This window comes from Vanacampus margaritifer, chromosome 13, assembly GCF_051991255.1.
Source record: "Vanacampus margaritifer isolate UIUO_Vmar chromosome 13, RoL_Vmar_1.0, whole genome shotgun sequence".
Lineage (NCBI taxonomy): Eukaryota > Metazoa > Chordata > Actinopteri > Syngnathiformes > Syngnathidae > Vanacampus > Vanacampus margaritifer.
The window spans coordinates 8,883,035-8,903,082 of NC_135444.1; the positions used below are offsets into that span (position 1 = coordinate 8,883,035).

Below are 20,048 nucleotides of genomic sequence, written 5' to 3' on the forward strand. Positions count from 1 at the left end.
CTACTGAGGAAATAAGTAAATTAAAACAGTTATGACTAAATCTAGGCAGAAGATTCTCAACAGTATCTTGCTCAAGGACACTTTGACATGGTCACAAGGGCTAAGGATCAAACCCACAACCTCTGTGTTGGAAGATGACCGCTCTACAACCTGAGCTGTGCCAAGAACTGAAGAATTTTTCATTGGGCATGAGGAATGAGGACGGTACGTGTACATTTTTGGTAGATAACAGTCCTGAGAAGTCTTAACCAAATAGTGTTTATTTAATTTTGCTAGAGAGTTAGTTGTGCTAGACTAGAATTGCTCAACTTGGCACTGCTCTCTCTATAGTGCTCCTTAAAACAACCACGTTTGTTTTCCTGAGATAGAACTCAGGGGTTAGCAGATAGAATGAAAACAGCATAGGTCCTATAATTGAACCCTGTGGAACACTACACGTTCTATTATACACGTGAATTCTTATGGCACATCTTCGTCCGACCACTTTCATTAATTTTTTCTCAACAGAGTTAGTATGAAGGGATTACAACAATCAAGAAATCACACGATGTACCATCACAACAGCAATAGGTCAACGATTAAGCACACCAAATTCCCTGCAACACAGACAGGCCAAGCAATGTTGCGTAATCACTTGCAGCTAATGATGGCCAAGCGGGGTGTATCATCACAAATTATTTGAGCCGGGTGTGTGTCTTGAACTCTGCCGAACCTCTGAGACTGACTCACCCAACCCCGGGGGTTTGGTTGAACCCGGGTAAGAACCACTGGTCTAAAACAAAAGAAAATAAAACAAATTAAAGTATAGTAAAATAAAACTCATTATCAATCTATTAAAACTAAATCTTACGGTGCTTTTATTTCTTAGTAGCAAATTTCATTCATTTATCTAACTCAAAAATTACTTAAAAACATACCGGTATTTAAAACATACCGGGCGGTAAGTGCTTGATTATAACAAATGAAGAATTAAAAAGAATATGCACGTTCATAGAATAAAATGAATACTGTAATGAAGGTAGTGATCATTTTGTTTATTTTTTTTTATATCAGACATTCTGCAAAAACAGTGTATAAAAATACATTTTGCATATAAAATACATTCACGGACAATTAAAATAGTTTCGTGACAGCAACTCGGACAAACAAAGAAATTAACAGTGGTGCCTGTGAGATCCAGATTTGACACCATTACATTAAAATAAAAGCCTACAAACCTGGAAAGACATACAGTACCATTATAAATTCTTAAGGTTTATTGGTGTTACAGCTTGGCATGGCAAGTTGGCCCCTGGTTCAGAGTCCGGCCCTCTATTCAGTGTCAACATGAGCATCAACAAAATGAACAGTGATCCTTCAGCCTCCTTGTCGCCTTCAAGTTATTCTTGGTGTGTCAGCCTCAGATTCATGTGTAAATAATCTGAATGAGGAAAGTAGGAAAGAAACCTGACTAGCACATGTTTGCTGACAACATTATGACAATATTGCTTTGAATAAAATACCCACATAAGGCTTTACATATTCCAACGGGTGACAGGCATTTACTGAAAATATTGTTTGTTTTTCTTGTTGGCATATTTGCACAAGGTCTAAATTGTTGCTTGGATTTCAAAATGAGATGGCTCAATACACATTGACTTTAATTATTCCCTGCTACAAGGATGCTATGTACTTGCATTATTATAGATGATGCGTGTGGATAAACTTTGTGTGTGGATGTCATCTGGACAGCCAGAGGAGGCCAATTAGTCCAAATATTAGGTTTGAGGGCATGCTCACACACGCAGTGGATGTGTGTGAATGAAGTTGAGGGGGGCAGTCTGTGTAGGGTTCCAAACATGCTGCATAGGCCATAACATGAGCCACATAGTTCTGCTCTTTGACCCCATGGAAGAGGTGAGCCATGGGGCCTTTGGCGTAAATGGTGACATCCTCGCCACCATGTGTCTCAGAGTCAAGAGGGACGGCGGCCTGCTGCATGTACTCCTCGTCATCTGCGAATAAAATAAGTAGAGAGAATGTAACTGAGCGCTACCCTTATGAAACCACAGAGAAAACACAGAAACGACATCAATCTTCGGCCGTGAGTGGAAATCTTTTGCCAATAAGATAATTAACTTTTCAACCATAATTGTGAGCCTCATTTGCCAGTGCAAGTATGGCCCATTCCAGTTCCACTCATTCAGTCCATATCGTTATGCTGGTCGGTGAAATCTAACATGTGTCCTTTTGGACACTGGGCGTATTTTTAGACACCCATGAACAGCTGTCTTTGCATCTGTGGACTGGATGAATGTTCAGTAAATTAAATCAAATCAGGGTCTGACAAATACGATACATTTTTACAAACAAATCCCTCAATATGCAATCACACGTTAACCAAGGTACCAGATGTGTTGAGCTTGTTAAAACAGATGGTTTTACTTCTGTTTTATTCAGGCAGATAAAAGGGCTTGTAAAAGTAATTCATCCCAAGAAAGAGGAACACACACCAAGTCTATCATGCAATGACTGAGTCAAATGGTGTAGAACAGAAGAAGGAAGAACTGTGCTTGTAAAGTGTTCCACAAAGAAACCTTTTTTTTTTTTTTGGTTCATATACTGTACTTTTACACAGAAGAGTTTAAAACAAAACAGAAAAGGACACAGTGGCTCCTATAAATATTATAGCTGAACTTTTGCTTCCCAGTGATTAAAAGCAAGCTATAATTAAATCAACAAACCCACGCACGGACAAGTTCTACATCTGAAAGTTATTATCATGTTCTTACAGTAATCCACCATCGTAATGTTCCCTCTGGTTCCATTTATATGCACATAACCAGGGCCGTTTGCGTACAGGATGCTGGTGAAAGGCATTTGGTCATCTGCTTTTTTTGGTGCCAGCCCTGGGTCACACAAAAAATGGTGGTGAATGAGGATAATAATATACTTGGTCAAACAGAACATGAATTTAAATGATTCATACCAAAGATTGGATTTCCTCGGGGTGTGTTGCCGCCAAAAGTGAAGACATGAGAGTGGTCAGCCGTGACAACAGTCAGTGTATCAGATTCTCTGGTGAGCTGTGAAGCTCGATCAATCGCTCGGTCAAACATCACAGCTTCTGTCAGTGCAAGCTTGGCGATTCCATCGTGGTGTCCATGGTCAATTCTGCCTCGTAATGGGATAGGGGGTGTCAGGCGATTAATTTTTTTAATCATAATTAATCGCATGACTTCAATAGTTAACTCGCGATTAATCACAAGTTTTATATCTGTTCTAAATGTACAATAAAATGTCCAATAACATTTTTTCCCAAAGTTTTCATACTCTTGTTAACACAAAAGTGGAAAAAATATTAAACTAAAAAATGTTAAACTAATAGAAATATGGCTGCATCTTTTAGTCATTAATACAGTAACTTCATGATAATTCATAAAATTGAGTTAATATCAAAAATATGTATTGTACTGTAAAAATCAAGTGTGATATTGATTTGTGTTGAGGTCATTTTTTTGCCACTAGATGGCATAATTGCATTTGTAAGACGTTGGTGACAGCTCAGCGCAATTTTCTTCTCATATTAAGAGCGATCTAATCTTTAACATGAAATAACTTGTGAAATTCAGCAGATTTTTTAAATTGCAAAATACAACTTGAGCCCAGTCTCCACAAATATATGCAATATTATTAAATTTATTATTGCAAAATTTTGACGCGGACGTGTCTACTTGTTGTGACTGGAATTCCCCCAGTACAGGCTTTCCAAGTAAGGGGCGGTCAATAATCGTGCATTAAAAAAAATTTGTGGTGTTAAAGGAACTTTAAATTTACCCAAAATGAAGGCACTAATTTTGACACCCCAACAATAAAGCTACAAGCAAAGAATGCTGAAAAATGTCTTAGTACTATAAATAATTAAAATTGAGGGTCCTATTTTCCTTCCCAGTGCATATCTAGCGCAAAGCGCACAGTTTAACTGTGCATTGGTGGTGTTGTTCTTTCTTTTGGTATTTTTGCAGAAGTTGCGCAGGTAAAATTGGGTGTAAACAGTTTAGTTGCCCCATTTTGGGATGGAAAGTAGCCAGGTCCTGGCCAATTGTAGCGGCTCTCCTCATTTGCATTAAAATCGGGGTGGTTGCTGAGTTTGACGTTGCAGAAGCAGAAATAAGAAAATGAAAATAGAAAAGAAGAGCGCAGTCTACTTTTTGTGACCAAATTGTCAGGTGTGTCGGGGGCGAGGCAGCTCCATGGGCCAGAATGGCCAGTGAGCTGCAAAATAGCCCCAAACACACAATGAAGTTTTCACTTTTCAGGACGAGCGCACGGGCACCAATCTACCAAAATAGGGCCTTCAGAGTTAACTTGGTGCTTAGAGCTCAAACTACAATTAGTTCCTTGATTAACTGATTGATTGATTATGTATTTCACAATACTTGTGTCCAAAGTGCTATGCATTCATTTTATATATACTTTACAGGTAGATCAGTTCCAGTTTATCATTACATATCCTTCTTTTAATGCTAATATCAAGTAGCTACTCATCTTCCACGAAAAGAAAATATCCTTTAGGATTCTTGCTCAGGATCTGAATGGCTTTCTCCGTCATCTCCACAATAGACGGGTCCCGGGAGGTGTTTCTGAAAACTTCAAATCTCATATCCTTTGGCTCAAACAGACCTGGAAACACAAATGTGACATTCTAAATTTTGCTTAGAGTAGTATTTCAAATCGCACCATGCACACACAATCTGGATCAGGAAAAAACAACACAACAAAAATGTGCCAAAATTTCAAATTGAGGAAAAAGCATTGATATTTAAAAAGGCAGTCATTTGGAGTTGGTTGTTTTTTTCGTTTGTTGGTCTGCTTTTAAACAACATCTAAAAAGTTTAGGTGGTGGAAAAATAAGTTTGAGGAAGTAGAGGGAATGTTAGGAAAACATGTTGTTAATAGACAAATTGTTAACAGGTGACTTTAACTGGCTGCAAATGCCAAGTTGTTCACAGGCACGGAAGGTGAACGTTTTAATTAAATTATATGGCATTATGATGGCAGTAGAACAAAAAACTGTATTTGGCCCATGGTAGTCTCCATAGTGTTCTAGAATCTGAAATGGCTGAAAATGAATATTGTACTACTTGTGATCTGCACTGAAAGTCATCAACCGCTGCATCTATAAATAGTTGTGGACAGTTTCCTGTTCACAGCTTGTACAAATGCAAAGTAGTGTGGAGTTACCAGAAATGATGCAACAACATGGTAAACATGTGCTTCCAAACCTTTGTAATGAGTAGCATGCACTTAATAAAGAACAAGTTATTACTTAGCCTTTTATCAACGTTAAGGTGAAAATGCTTTCAAAGTGTCTAAGTAAGACTTTTGTTTACTGTATTTAGCCAAACAGAATGTGACATAGTCGGAGCTAGAAACGTGCCCTTGGTTTCTTATCACCCAAAGGAGTTAATGACATACAGCTATCAATTTACGGTGTCATTCTTTGATGATTTCATATAGCTGTTAAGGTGAAAGTTGATGTGTTGTTTCTGAACCTTCCAAAGTTTCACAACATAAGATAAGATGGAATTGTCTTTCAACAACTAGGTAGCCTGGGCACAGTTATGCAAATATTGGATGTGTCATGTGTAGAATGTTGCCACTTGCCAGTGCATTTTTGTAGTATAAACTTGTATTATGCCAGCTTGCCTGTCTCATTTGAACTGCAAGTTATAAGTTACTCACCCATGAGTCGGTCAGTAGTTTTAATGTTTATTTCATCAAACTCCTTCCTGTGCCAGACATAGTGTGAATTCTTGTTCTGAAAGACACATTAGTGTACACATAAGACAAAGCACTGGCAATATCTACTTTAAGTGTCATTAATAGTACTATAGTAATTATGTAATTTTTTAAAGGGGAAATCAAGTCAAAAATTGTCTTTACAACATCGTCTAAGCAACCCCATAAGTGTAAATGTAGCATTCTGATTAATATTGTGTTTGTGGAATATGAATTAAGCAGCAAAATCCACCCACTTTTATCCATCTCAAGGGGCAGCCATTTTGGACATTGGTTTCAACTAAAAATAACATCATAGAAACAACCAATCAAGACTCACCTATTTTCTGAGTTTGGTCATGTGATCGTCGCAAACTGAGCCGTGATTGGTTATTACCCTGAGCAACTGTGATATAATTTTCAGTCAACAGTAAGTGATAAAATGGACGACCCCTGAGATGGATAAAAATGGGGGGGGGGGTGTTTCTGCTTAATTCCTATTCCAACAACAGAATATTAATCGGAATAGAACCTTCTATTGTAAAGATTTTTTTTAAAAATTGATTTCCCTTGTGTTTTTTTTTTTTTTTTTTTTGTAAAGCGCTTTTGAAACCATTTTAGATGACCTTACTGGTTTAGCCTTCAACCAGACGTCTATAAGGTTCCTCCTGTCTTTGCGGTCCCCCTTTCGAGAGTTGGAAGTTGGATACTCAGGGTCCGAAGTGCCTTTCGGCGTCATGTACATCCTCCCTCCTCCCAGGATCACCTTAAAGGGACACCAAGAGTCATTATATAGCTACTGTACTGCACTGCATGTCACTTCTATTGTCTTTTTTACACTGTTTTTGTGTATTAGTAAAAATAAAAAAATAAAAAAAATTAAAAACTGGTTTGAAGGTGACTGATGCTGTTGTTTCTACCACAGAATGTTACATATAACAACATCTTGGGATGCAATTTTGCTTGTGGCTTGTAATTTGTCAAGTCAAGAAACACACAGGAGTTGGCAGGCTGACGTTAGTCAAAGTAGTATGTTGAAGGGCTCAGCTGAGCCAATTGGAAGCCTTGAAGAGAAAACTTTGAGTAACCAGCTGTTGTACACTGGCTTTGGATCAGCTTGATAGACAGAATTGTCAACTGAGCAAGACTTTGTAACATGCCTGAGGACTGCGCACAAGTACGCAAGTAATATTTACAGTATTTGTTTAAATCCTATATAGTCAAGAACACAAGCAACACATGTGCTTAATACCAACCCCAACAAATGCTAAACATTAAACCCCCTGATCATAATTATGACAATTTCTGCACATCTATCATATCAATGTTCTTTGATTATTTGCCAGACAATCATTTTGACTGTGAGGCAAATGCGCCACCGTACCAAATGCATACTGACAATTCCAAACATCCAGGCATTACTGATATTTCCGTACCTTACACGGTGAAACAAATGGCATATTGTATATATTTTGCCCGTGAATAGCATACAAACCAGTACAAACTAGGCAGATTGTTATAGTAGTCAAACAACATTTTATCACTTTTTGAAATCAAAATAATCCTCACAAATCAAATTACAACGATCCAAAATCCAATGCTGTACGTTCGAGGAAAGTTTGAAGTCTGATTGATACCACTCTGATTGTTGACTTCTGACCTCAAAGCGTTTGAGGCAATCGTAAATAACAAAGATGGCTAGTTACGCTGGTGTTCTGTTATTGGACGTGTGTGCTCGTCACGGATTGTCCATAACAAACTCCATGTTCAAACATAAAGGTGTCCATATGTGCACGCAGTTCGATGATCGACTTTGTAGTCGTGACATCGGATTTGCGGCCACATATTTTGGACACTTGGGTGAAGGGAGGGGCGGAGCTGTCAACTGATCACCACCTGGTGGTGTGTTGGCTTTGATGGCGGGGGATGATGCCGGTCAGACCTGGTAAACCCTAACGTATTGTGAAGGTTTGCTGAAAACGTCTGGCAGAATCCTCTGTCAGAAAGAGTTTTAAAGCCCACCTCCGGCAGAACTTCTCACTTGTCCCGGGGGAGGTGGGGGACATTGAATCGGAGTGGACCATGTTCCGCGCCTCCATTGTCGGCCGATCGGAGCTGTGGCCGTAAGGTGGTCGGTGCCTGTCGTGGCGGCAATCCTCGAACCTGCTGGCGGACACCAGCGGTAAGGGATGCCGTCAAGCTGAAGAAGGAGTCCTATCGGGCCTTTTTGGCCTGTGGGACTCCGGAGCTGCTGACAGGTACCGGCTGGCCAAGCGGAACGCGACTGAGGCAAAAACTCGGACGTGGGAGGAGTTTGGTGAGGCCATGGAAAACAACTTCCAGATGGCTTCGAGGAAATTCTGGTCCACCATCCGGCGTCTCAGGAGAGGAAAGCAGCACTGTGTAGAGTGGAGATGGGGTGCTGCTAACCTCCACTCGGTGGTTGGAAAGCTCCTCGGTGGAAAAGCCCCGGGGGTGGATGAGATCCGCCCGGAGTTCCTAAAGGCTCTGGATGTTGTGGGGCTGTCGTGGTTGACACGCCTCTACAACACCGCGTGGACATCGGGGACAGTGCCCCTGGATTGGCAGACCGGGGTGGTGGTCCCCCTTTTTAAGAAAGGGGACCGGAGGGTTTGCTCCAACTATAGAGGGATCACAATCCTACGCCTCACTGGTAAGGTCTATTCAGGGGTGCTGGAGAGGAGGGTCTGTCGGGAAGTCAAATCTTGGATTCAGAAGGAGCAGTGTGGTTTTCGTCCCAGATGTGGAACAGTGGACTAGCTCAACACCCTCGCCAGTGTCCTTGAGGGTGCATGGGAGTTCACCTAACCGGTCTACATGTGTTTTGTGGGGAGTGTGGGGGGTGCTTCGGGAGTACCGAGCCCCCTGATACGGCTGTTCGGTCTCTGTATGACCGATGTCAGAGTTTGGTCCGAATTGCCTGCAGTAAGTCGGATTCATTCCCATTGAGGGTTGGACTCCGCCAACGCTGCCCTTTGTCATCGATTTTGTTCATAGCTTTTATGGACAGAATTTCTAGGCGCAGCCGAAGCTTTTAGGGGATCCAGTTTGGTGGCCTCAGTATAGCCTCGCTGTTTTTTGCCGATGATGTGGTGCTGTTGGCTTCATTAAGCCGTAATCTCCAACTCTCACTGGAGCGGTTCGCAGCTGAGTGTGAAGCGGTTGGGATGAGGCTCAGCACCTCCAAATACGAGACCATGGTCCTCAGTCAGAAAAGCGTGGTGTGCTCTCTCCGGGTCGGGGAGGAGATCCTGCCCCAAGTGGAGGAGTTCAAGTATCTTGGGGTCTTGTTCACGAGTGAGGGCAGGAGGGAGCAGGAGATTGACAGGTGGATCGGTGCAGCGTCTGCAGTGATGCTGGCTCTGTATCAGTCTGTGGTGGTGAAGAAGGAGCTGAGCCAAAAGGCAAAGCTCTCGATTTACCGTTCGATGTACGTTCCTACCATCACCTATGGTCACGAGTTGTGGGATCCCGGATACAAGAGGCCAAAATGAGTTTCCTCTGTAGGGTGTCCGGGCTCTTCCTTAGAGATAGGGTGAGAAGCTCGGTCATCTGGGAGGGACTCAGGGTCGAGCCGCTGCTCCTCCGCGAAGCCAGTTCAGGTGGCTCGGGCATCTGGCTCGGATGCCTCCTGGACGCCTCCCTGGAGAGGTGTTCCGGACATGTCCCACCGGCAGGAGGCCCCGAGGATGACCCAGGACACGCTGGAGAGACTATGTCTCTCGGCTGGCCTGGGAACGCTTTGGGATCCCGCTGGAGGAGCTGGTTGAAGTGGCTGGGGACAGGGAAGTCTGGGCTTCCCTCCTAAAGCTGCTGCCCTCGCGACCCAGTAGCGGTAGTAAATGGATGGATGGATGGATAGATGGATGGAAATAAAGATGTTTTACAATTAACGGTCTGTCTGTCAGATTGAAGACTGCCGGTGATGTTGGGGTCCTTTTTTCCCCCGACTTTGCAACTCTGATCTCCAAGTTCAAAGGGGCGTTCCTGCACACTTACTTCCTGGTTTGAAGTCGCAAAAGTCTGACTTCCCACCTTCCTCTAGTCCTCGAATGCATCATTAGACCGTCATTTTGACTTGTGACATAAACTCGGAATTGTCAATTCCTAGCTCCGAACAATGGCTCATAATTTGGGTGGAAAAAATTAAACAGTACAAGCATCATAAAAGTAACAGAGATGATCTCACATCAATGTCAACGTTGGTAACTAGTTGGGTGGCGATGTCCACACACCCTTGATGACGTGCGCTACTGGGAAGATCCGCATCACTGTACCAGCTACGGCTGACTGAGTGTGCATAGGCAGCAGCTGGTGATGCGTGCTGGACCCGAGTGGTGGTCACAATACCAACTGATTTACCTGGACAGGGAAGACAAGACAGGACTTGTTAACATAAAAAAACAAAACAAAATTATATTTAGCTGCAAGCAGACATGTGACATGACCTGCAACTTAAGTTTTTTTTTATTATATATATATTAATAACTGAAGCATTCTACTTTTATGTATTACAAGGCAACATCTTTCAATTTTTTTATAGAGAATATTAGCAAGGTTTAACATAAATATGTAGCAAGCTGTACTTTAGGGAAGCTACAACAAATCCATCTTACTCTAAGACTGGGTCAGTATCATGAAAACTGCTGTTTTATAGCGCTCCTATAACGTTTGCTAAACACTGCAAAATGATCTCCTAATTACGTCTACTGTGAACATTGAACTATAACCGTTGTTAGTCCAGTAACATGCTTATCAGATGATTGGTTTATTCATCTTATTTTACAGATAAGAATCACTTGAACCTCCTGTCCCTTTACCTTTGGCTTTAGCGCGTCTCAGCACAGAGTAGACCTCGTTGCCAAAGGTGGTGTTACATTCATAGGCCACCGCAGTGCCGCTCAGTCCAACAGTTTTGGCGTTAGCTTTCACTCCACAGTGGTAAGCTGTAGCTGTGCTAGCACTGTCTGCCACCTGCTTGTCTACACTGTAGGTCTGGTGAGAAAAAAAACATTTGCTAAAAACAAACAAAACAAAATAAACAAAACAGTATAGGCTAACTAAAAAGACACTGACTGACACTTGCCAATCTAGCTAACATGACAATGCTATGCCTATGACAATGCTAACTGAGGTGATATTTTCTTTGTGAAGACAGAATTTTTGCAGATCTTTTTGTGATTGTGCGAGTAGACCTATAAAGGTATGAGACATGTGTCTGTCAACTTTTCAGAATGTATTTGATTTTCTTACTGCAGAACCAAAAGTAACCCTATGTGTTGCATTATTTAACCCTAAAAAAACAAACATATGATATTAAATACAAGACATTTTAAGCCCTCTATTTCATGAGTATAGCCTAATCTTTTTTTCCCATTGAAACACGGACGTATATGATATGACACATGCATTGCACGGATAATCCATTAGAAGGCAGTATCACCCAGCTCATGGCCGTTCCAGCAACCTTGCAAGATCGCCCCAATTGAGAAAGGAAAGACACCTATACTTATTAATAGTGAGAAATGTTCTTTCAGATTTTTTTAAATACTAATGTGTTTGATACATCTGTTTATTATTATATTTTTGACAGCTATAAATGTACAAATTTAAAACACTAATTGTGACCGGATGTATCAAATATGACACAAATCAAAAGTCATATGCGGAAGTTGATTTTCACCAAAAAAGAGAAGAAAAAAGTTTATGTTTGTTCTAAAAGGCCACTAAATACTCTATTTACAAAGAATCAGAATGTTATTTCATATATTTCATGGTTCAGGCTTTATAGGGTTAAAGGTGAACTGAACCCAAGATGTCAAGATCCTTATGGTGAGCTGCGGTTTACTTAAATCTAGCAAGGTTTTTAATTATTATTTTTTTAAATGTTTAAAACACCACATCTACTAACTTATGGGGGCCGCCATCTTTAGGTTTTTTCACTTTTGCAAGAATGTGAGTTTGCGAGAATGTGACATATATTCACCAATCCCTGCCCACTTTAATTACTAAGAAAAACCATGCAGTTTGTAAATATTCAGCAATGACAAGCTATGTATTGGATTTCATTACAAGCATAAAAGCTACATTATAAATCATGACCATCTACATGCACGTGCTGATTTGCGAGCCAATCTGTATTTTTGTAGTTCTCTTTCACATCAAAAAGTCACTGTACAACTCATTTACTCTTTTACTCTCTGATTTCTATCTCAGACAGGGTGTACTGTACACAAGATCAAATGCCTTTTAGGTTGCAGGTCAACCTGACCCATTGCAAAAAAAAAAAAAAAAAAAACAGTAAGTGTAGTAGCTCAATGAGCTACATAAATATTAACAGGGTTGGGGGAATCCAGGTCCAGAAAGTAAAAACCCTGCCACAGATTGGCTTTAACCACAGGTGCTTCTACTAACTGGCAGGTAAACAAGCTCTTAAAAGCACCTGTTGAGTAAAAGCACCTCTGGCTAAAATCAAACTGTTTCAGGGTTTGTTTTTTTCTGGAACTGGACTCCCCAAACCTGAATACAGTATTAATGAATGGTGATTATTGGAGTTAACAATTAGATCTTTTTGTTTTACGGTTATTTGTGTCAGAAACTTTGGATAATGGGTGAAATTGAGTCAGTAACTCAATTGCATTTTCTGACAAGCCAACGTAACACGAAGGTTTATGCCATTGCTCTCAATGCTCTCCCAGCCGACACAATTCAATAGGCTGCTGTATTAGCAGTCAAGGTGCTTCAATGTCAGTTCCGGTCTACAGTTGAAAATGATTTTACCAAACATGGTTGCTGCCCTTAGTTTGATGAATTGTTATTTATTTTTTATTATTAACCCACAGATATATTATTAATTAGAGTAAAGTGGTCTCTGCTCTCTGCGGAGGATAGAGAACGGGACAGCAAAAATATTACGAATGGGCGAATCTGTGGGTGCCGAACTGCGAGTATAATCGTACTGGTTTGACTAGTACTAGTACATACTACAATGTATTCTTGCTTTAAAACTTTTTGGGTGTTAGTTTCCCGTTGAAAAAGATGCAGAGGAATATTTCTGAGAAAGACAAATTAGACCTAGCACATGAGAAAATACAGTATTTAACATCTAGAGTACAGCTTTAAATGTTCCTTCTCTCTATGATTATCATAATTAAAGACTTATGTTGGATTCAACTTTGATCCCACCTTAAAGCCATTTTCTCTTGTGTTGCCCCATGTCTTTTTTTATTTTTTTTTTACTAAAACTGTTGACTTTACCTATATTTGAGGGCCAAAGTCTTAGTGAGAAAGCACAAGGGCAAGGGGCAACACATAAAGAAAGGAAATAAAAAAGTCACACACAGACACATTAACAACTGAGCTTCCTTTCACGTACAAAACTGAATGTACTGTATACATTGGACCAGATCTCCCACATTGTGATTAAATTCAGTTCAGTTTGATTTAGAGTGTCACAGAAGTATGAATTTAATTAAATTCAGCACATGAATATAGCAAAATATTTTTCATTGATTAAATATGTTGTGTTAATGTGTTGTCACCTTAGAAAGTGCCACATATGGAAAGGTGTCCATTGCCAGTACTGTCTCTTCCCCTGCATTGCCTTGCATTTGACCTTCCAGAATCCGAGCTGCTGACACAGTGGACACGCCCATCCCTGGAAGACAATGACTAACAGGTTGCCGAGTTGCTCATTGATTTTGTTTAACTTTCTTGACTGAAGTTCCTTCTGTGTTTCAATTGGAAAGAAAAAACAGCCTTCAATAAAGTACACACAAGATTTTAAAAATAAGAAGAAGAACATAGGCAGAATAGTGTCGAACAATTTATTTGAGGTAATCACACAAACAAGCTATAAGAATCGCAAATAGGAAGATTTGGTTTGTGAATCACAAATCATATTCCTAGATTCCTTTTTTCAATTTGAAACAAACATTTTGCAGTGTTTTTCAGTGTTGTTTGAACACGCTATTTAAGCTCCCATTTAGAGTAGTATTTCATTTTTATTACTGACAGATTTAGAAGACTTTGTTAACGACAGAAACATGATGATGATATACTGTAGGTTTATTTTCTGGTTATCCTTTTGTATATTCTTGTCAGTTAATGACTTCACTGACCCTTGAAAAAGTTTCCAAAGGTCTCTGTTTATGAGCATCTAAAATCCAAACCAGACATCCCTCCCCTTGTTTGAGAAGAAAAAAAATGTTTGTTTGAAGAACTCGGCCTATTCCTGTCAAATTGAGGTAAAAAGAGGATTTGACCACCTTCCAAGTAAATAAAGTCAATGCCATTAATATCAACTGAAAGTGCAGATGAACCTGCGCATTTAAGTCAGTGGTTTTCAGACAGGGCAGCACTTGGCAAGTATTAAGACCACTGTTTAAAGAATAACCCATGAGTCAACATGTGCAAAGTTACTGCTGTGCAACATCACAGAACTTACTGTATTGTACAGCATTGGATGGCTTATGTTTAGCTTGCATTTGTTTGTGAGTTTTCCCCCCTAGAACAATTAGTGTTCCATCCATTCAACTATTCTCTGTACCACTTTTCCTCACTAGGCTCACGAGTGTGGTGGAGCCTATTTTACCTTCAAATGTATTGTAATTTGTAACAGTAAGGCTAACTCTTTCATTTTTGCTGTATACTGAAAACATTCGGGGATAAATATGAGATGTTTAAGATTCTATTTCCAAGTATTTATATTTGGATTGGATAAACATATAATAAAACTTGAAAGATAGCACCTTTTGTTTAACTCCACCAATTTTCCATGTCCATTTTTCCTAACAGGCCTGATTTCTTTCCCATTTGTATCGTATTACACTGATTATTCAAACAATATCACTGAATGTCTACGCTGAGTTTCACATTTGGTTTTTGTCTACAAGACTACAGAATAAGACTAAAACTAAGACTACATTTATACTATGTAAAACTACAGCAATCGAACTGTCTAAGGATGGAAAAACAAACGATTTTGAAAATTTGGGAAAATGGAAAATCTGATCAAATCAGAGCCATAAATACTGGCCATAGTCAGAACAATCCTTTAGATTTTCCAAAGAAACCACGAGTGTACAAAGTAACAGATGTTGCACAGGTAGACTAATCAAAACAACAGTACATGATGGTAGAAACATTGAGAGAGCTGTAAAGAAAGACCCTATAACATCTGCTAGTGACATCAACAATAACCCCCAGAAAGCAGGGGGGTTGGGGGTTGGAGGACAGGGTATTATTTACAGTATGTGTAAGACTTGAAAAAAGTATATATATATATATATATATATATATAAATATCTTAACCACAGTTAACCACATATCTTAACCACAGTTCTATAACTTTCCCCCCCCACTGATAATAGTCATCACTTCAGTTTCATTGCCGAAAGAGGTCACATCTTGTAGATCTAATCTGACAACCATCGCTTCACTAATCGGCATTGCCACCTGAATTGCCGCTCTACATCCTAAACCCCTGCTGCAAAGAAGTCCTCATCCCTGAATGACATAATGGGGAATCTGTCACACAATGTCATTATGCATTTAGACTGTCACCTGATAAATATAAGCCTGCATATCAATGTTTAGTTAAACTTTTAGGATCAACGTAACCCGTAACCTTTGTTTTTCTAACAAACTGCTGGTCAATATGGTAGACATTTGATGACTAATAATAGGGGTGAACAGTTAACTATATTTAAGATAAGACTGAGCTGTAAAATAGACTTCACAGGTTAAAAATACTTTGAGAAAGGCCTTTCCTGGTCCAGCATGACTGTTCCAAGGCAAGGTCCATAAAGATATGCATGGATGAGTTTAAAGTGGAAGAAATTCCTGAGACTCCAGCGCCATCCAATACATATGGAATATAAGGCTCGAAATATTTTTTTCTTCTTTACAGTGCATTTGTTAATCAGTGAATACATTTGAGGAGCAACTTTCTAATTTCGTGGAGCTATTTTTTTGCAGGTTAATCCCAAGGTCCTGAAGCAAGGATTATATTAAACAATATACAAATCACAAATGAACAATTGGTTTTCTTTTTCATACAATCAACAGTTTGTATTTCTTAAATTCACATTGTGTACAGGGGCAGCACGGTGGCTGACTGGTTAGCACGTCCGCCTCCCAGTGCAGAGGACGTGAGATCGAGTCCGGGCTTCGGCCTTCCTGGGTGGAGTTTGCATGTTCTCCCCGTGCTTGCGTGGGTTTTCACCGGGTACTCCGGTTTCCTCCCACATTCCAAAAACATGCATGGCAGGTTAATTGAACTCTCCAAATTGTCCCTAGGTGTGAATGTGAGTGTGGTTGTTCGTCTCTGTGTGCCCTGCGATTGGCTGGCAACCAGTTCAGGGTGTACCCCGCCTACTGCCCGAAGCCAGCTGGGATAGGCTCCAGCACCCCCGCGACCCTAGTGAGGAAAAGCGGCCAAGAAAATGGATGGATGGACATTGTGTACAGCAGCAAGCTATTTTCTTGTTTAGAAGCAAGGCTAAATTGATCAAATTTATTGTGCCGACCTCAGTCAATCAAAACTCAGGAGTCTATTTAGAAAATAAACAAATAACATAACTAATATTATCAATATTATTCATTTAACCTTATAGCCTATCGGCCACTCTTATTGGCTGACATACACTGTATGGAAGACAATTAATTTCCGATTCCAATATCATGTATGATTTTCTCTCTAGATCTAGACAATTACTAATTTGCCCATTTGGTCATTCCAAGTTGGATGTTCTTCACTTTAATGCTGTTCCAGCCAACTTGTGAAAAGTGTATTTCATTACCCAATCAATTTCTGTGTTAAACGCGCTAGCTTTGGCAATTGTACGTTAGCTTAGCCATTAGCATGGCTTCTCCGTCTTTATTTGTAATCTCTTCATGAGAATGATACTTGTCAGAAGTGTAGTTTATTCACCTCCACGAGGGTCGATTATTGATGATTTAGGAGCGACTCCGCAACGTATTTAGGCGGGCTAGCAGCCAGCCGAAGCTCTGTGCAAGCTAGTTACTGCGGCATAAGTAGCACAGCGTCAATCTTGGGTTAGTTCAGCTTCTTTTTCTCATCATGGGGATAATACTTGTCAGAAATCAATAATTTAGGGGCGACTCCGCAAGATGCACTAGCAGTCAGCCGAAGCTCTGTGCTAGCTAGCTGCTGCAGCATAAATAGCACAGAGCTTCCCTCGAACTCATGTTAGGTTACGCCAGCACAGTGAAGTTCTTCTGGACCAGAAAATCTTTAAAATGTTTGCTTCAGTTTTACCATTCAATGTGTTTCGATGAGGCACACAATGCAAGTTTTATACTTTACTGTGATGTGAAACCGCTTATTTTGACCCTTAGGACAATAAAAGCCAGCCTGGATCATGTGTCCACCATCAGTGACCTCTGACCTGACAAATGTTCAATTGTCCTGATGCACTGGAGAGGCCTAAATATTTTAACAAACTCATTCTAAAATCTTATTTTTGATCTTGCCATATGAGTAGAAACTGTTATATTTGCAAAGAAGAGATCAAATCCATATCCTTTTTTTGTTATTTTGTTTTGACTTATATGTACAATGGCCAGTTGTCATAATTTTGTCTGTATCTAGAGTGGACTTCAAATTTAGATGCCAATTTGTGGCCAATTCCACGTTACATTGTTGATTCCATCCATTGATTAATATATAAATCAGGGTATTGGGACCCTGAACCTCAGTCAATCCAACACGCAATCTGTTCCAAATGGATGGTACAGGCTGCCATTTTCCTGCCGAGCACATGCACACGGCCCCCTTATTTCATCCACATCCACTCAGTCTAACGTGAACGACTACCCACACATACACATTGTCCTGCATTTAAAATTTAAAAGCACTACATTTCTACAGTTTGTCATGCTGTATTTTGAATTTACCCTTGACAGAGACTACATTAGTTTGTAGAATGTATTCTAAAAATAATGAAAAAACAAAGGGGGGAAAAAAACTATACCATCTCCGAGGAACAAGATTAAGTTTTTGGCCTGGTGCTCTCGAGGGCGGAGTTTCAACGCAGCATCCAGCGTCGCCTTGGCCTGGGCATCCCAGTAGGCTGGTTCTCTTTCATGTTCGTACTGGACTGTGAAGATGACCAAGAATGCTGTAAGTGTCTGTGTTAAACATGTGGCTAGATATTAACACAAAAGAAGATATTAGTAATATTATTGCTTTGCCTGTAGCCTATAGTCTAACGTATCAAAAATCATTGACCGGCCTAGTACTACATACTTAACCTACCCATCTGCTGCTCATTTCAACCTGAACACAATCAAACTAAAACAATCAAGACACTAAGGCATACAGATGACTGAAATACTAATTGTTAACATCTCTTCACTGTCCATAAACAGGTAGACACGGGGAAAAAAGGTGATCCACGCCACTTTTATCCATGTGGAAAATTGCTCTCTCTGCTTACACACATTCAGTTCTGAGGGACAGTCTGTGCTCACACACATTACCATTCGAGTTTACCTGCATCTGCACACACAGTGCTCAAAATAGCCCAACCACAGGGACCACTAGTATCCGTGTTGACTCCTCACCTTGGCTTTCCACAGCAGCCCAATCCCCTGCCAGCAACATAGTTCCCAGAAGAATGAGTGGGAGATTCCGAGGCCAGCGATGTGGCGTCTGCATCCCTGGTGTGATGTGATCTGGAGGCTGGACACGACCGGTTTTCAGAAGGAAAAGCCAAAAGGCAGAAGCACATGGAGAGTGAGACCTGCCTTTTTAAAGCCCCGCTGGGTGTGTAGTAAGGAAGGGCCCTTGTCAGCTCATAGGCTTGGAGAGAATGTGAGAGAGGGAGGAACCCAAGAGAGAGAGAGAGAGAGAGGGAGCCGGAGACCACACAGGAGTACTGTAGCATCACATCCCCTCTGCACCCTCTCTTTATTGTTTTAAAGGGGTTACTTTAATGCAGTCCTCCCCTTTACCCCCTCACACAAATGCGAGTGATAGAAACTTGAATGGGCCCTTGATGTGGTAAATGTCTACCAGCAGCATGCAGCCGGCTTAAATATGGGAGAAAAATGAGTAGGAGGGACAACCACCACACCATTTTTGTTGGCATCCACTACAAGACAAATCACAACCATTTCTCTTTCCATTTCTTCCCCCTTCCCCTTGAAAAGAAAGTTCATGCCTTTCTTGAGAATAATTGAGTGGAAAATGGTTGCATTTCCATTCCCACCTCTAGCTTTGCATTTAAAACAGACCAATATTTCCCCTCTCACCAAATCAACTTTTATTTTCCACGTTAAGCATTTTTCAGCTGTGACTTAGCGGAGACCGCCCGCAGGATGGAAATGCTTCTCTCAAGCACGAGAGCTAACGTGTGAAATGAGGTGATTTGACTTGTTCAACACGGCCAGAGGAATCGCATTTCAGGCGAGCGACTCTCACCTCGTGAACCTCATTACAGAATCTCTCCTTTCTGCCAACCGCTCAGCCGTTGCCAACAAGGCTTTATGGTTAGTCAAGTGCTTAATCAAAACCGCGCTCAAATTGTACTGTAGAGTTGCGATCTGGGTAAAAGAGGCCAGCACCACATGAAATGGGAATACCACTGGCGGCATGCATGAACATGATACAGTAACTTGTAAAGGCATGCTCCTCTGTCCATTCGCCATGGATCGGCCCCTGAGAGAACGTCCAAAGCATAAGTGTATGTAGCTGTTGGCTGTTTGCACAGTGGCTCATCCATCCAGGCAAAGCTGCATACAGTCAGTTATTATAGAAGCTGCCTGGACTTGTAGAATGGCAGTGAACTGACTCTGAGTATTTTTTTATGGTGGTTTTCCAGCATTCTAAAGGTAACATAATACTGCGTCTTTTGTTTTTATCTCAAACAAATGCGATATTTTCTAAAGCAATTTGGGTGCTCGCCTTGGCGCAATAAATGTTTACAAATGCTGTAACCACATGCACCACGGTGGCGCCTCAAAGAAATATGGTGCGTGCTTTTCATTAGGCCACGACAATATAAGAAAAATTATATTATCTTCTACATCCAAGGGAATACTTCACATTAAACCAGTTCTATCACGCCACATATAATTATCAGAAGCCTCCGGTGGATTTATAATATATGAGGTGTTGCTAGTAAAATTACAAGTGTTCGCCAAATCTGATGATAGGTCGGACTCCCTATACAAAAACATTCAGATCTTGATGACAAAGATGAGGAGATTTTCTAGTGGTAGACATCTCTCCTAATCTGGAA

General features: G+C 40.6%; 1 protein-coding gene across 1 annotated transcript; it reads right to left on the reverse strand.

Moving 5' to 3' along the window:
- Positions 1-1,056: 1,056 nt before the first annotated feature.
- On the reverse strand, positions 1,057-18,900 carry alpi.1 (alkaline phosphatase, intestinal, tandem duplicate 1). Its single transcript, XM_077585057.1, has 11 exons — positions 18,370-18,900; positions 17,778-17,903; positions 13,323-13,438; positions 10,602-10,776; positions 9,971-10,143; positions 6,392-6,526; positions 5,725-5,800; positions 4,528-4,662; positions 2,969-3,160; positions 2,772-2,888; positions 1,057-1,994 (listed from the first exon to the last, which is right to left on the reverse strand). Exons 1-11 carry the CDS (start codon positions 18,461-18,463, stop codon positions 1,720-1,722), a joined length of 1,614 nt encoding a protein of 537 aa, XP_077441183.1. The 5' UTR covers positions 18,464-18,900; the 3' UTR covers positions 1,057-1,719.
- Positions 18,901-20,048: the final 1,148 nt, after the last annotated feature.

Coding starts and splice junctions, on each gene's coding strand:
- alpi.1 (XM_077585057.1), bottom strand. CDS start 18,463: ATGCAGACGCCACATCGCTGGCCTCGGAATCTCCCACTCATTCTTCTG. Junction 2,889..2,968: donor CCGAGGAAATCCAATCTTTG/GTATGAATCATT, acceptor TGTGTGACCCAG/GGCTGGCACCAAAAAAAGCA. Junction 1,995..2,771: donor CATTACGATGGTGGATTACT/GTAAGAACATGA, acceptor TTTTATTCGCAG/ATGACGAGGAGTACATGCAG.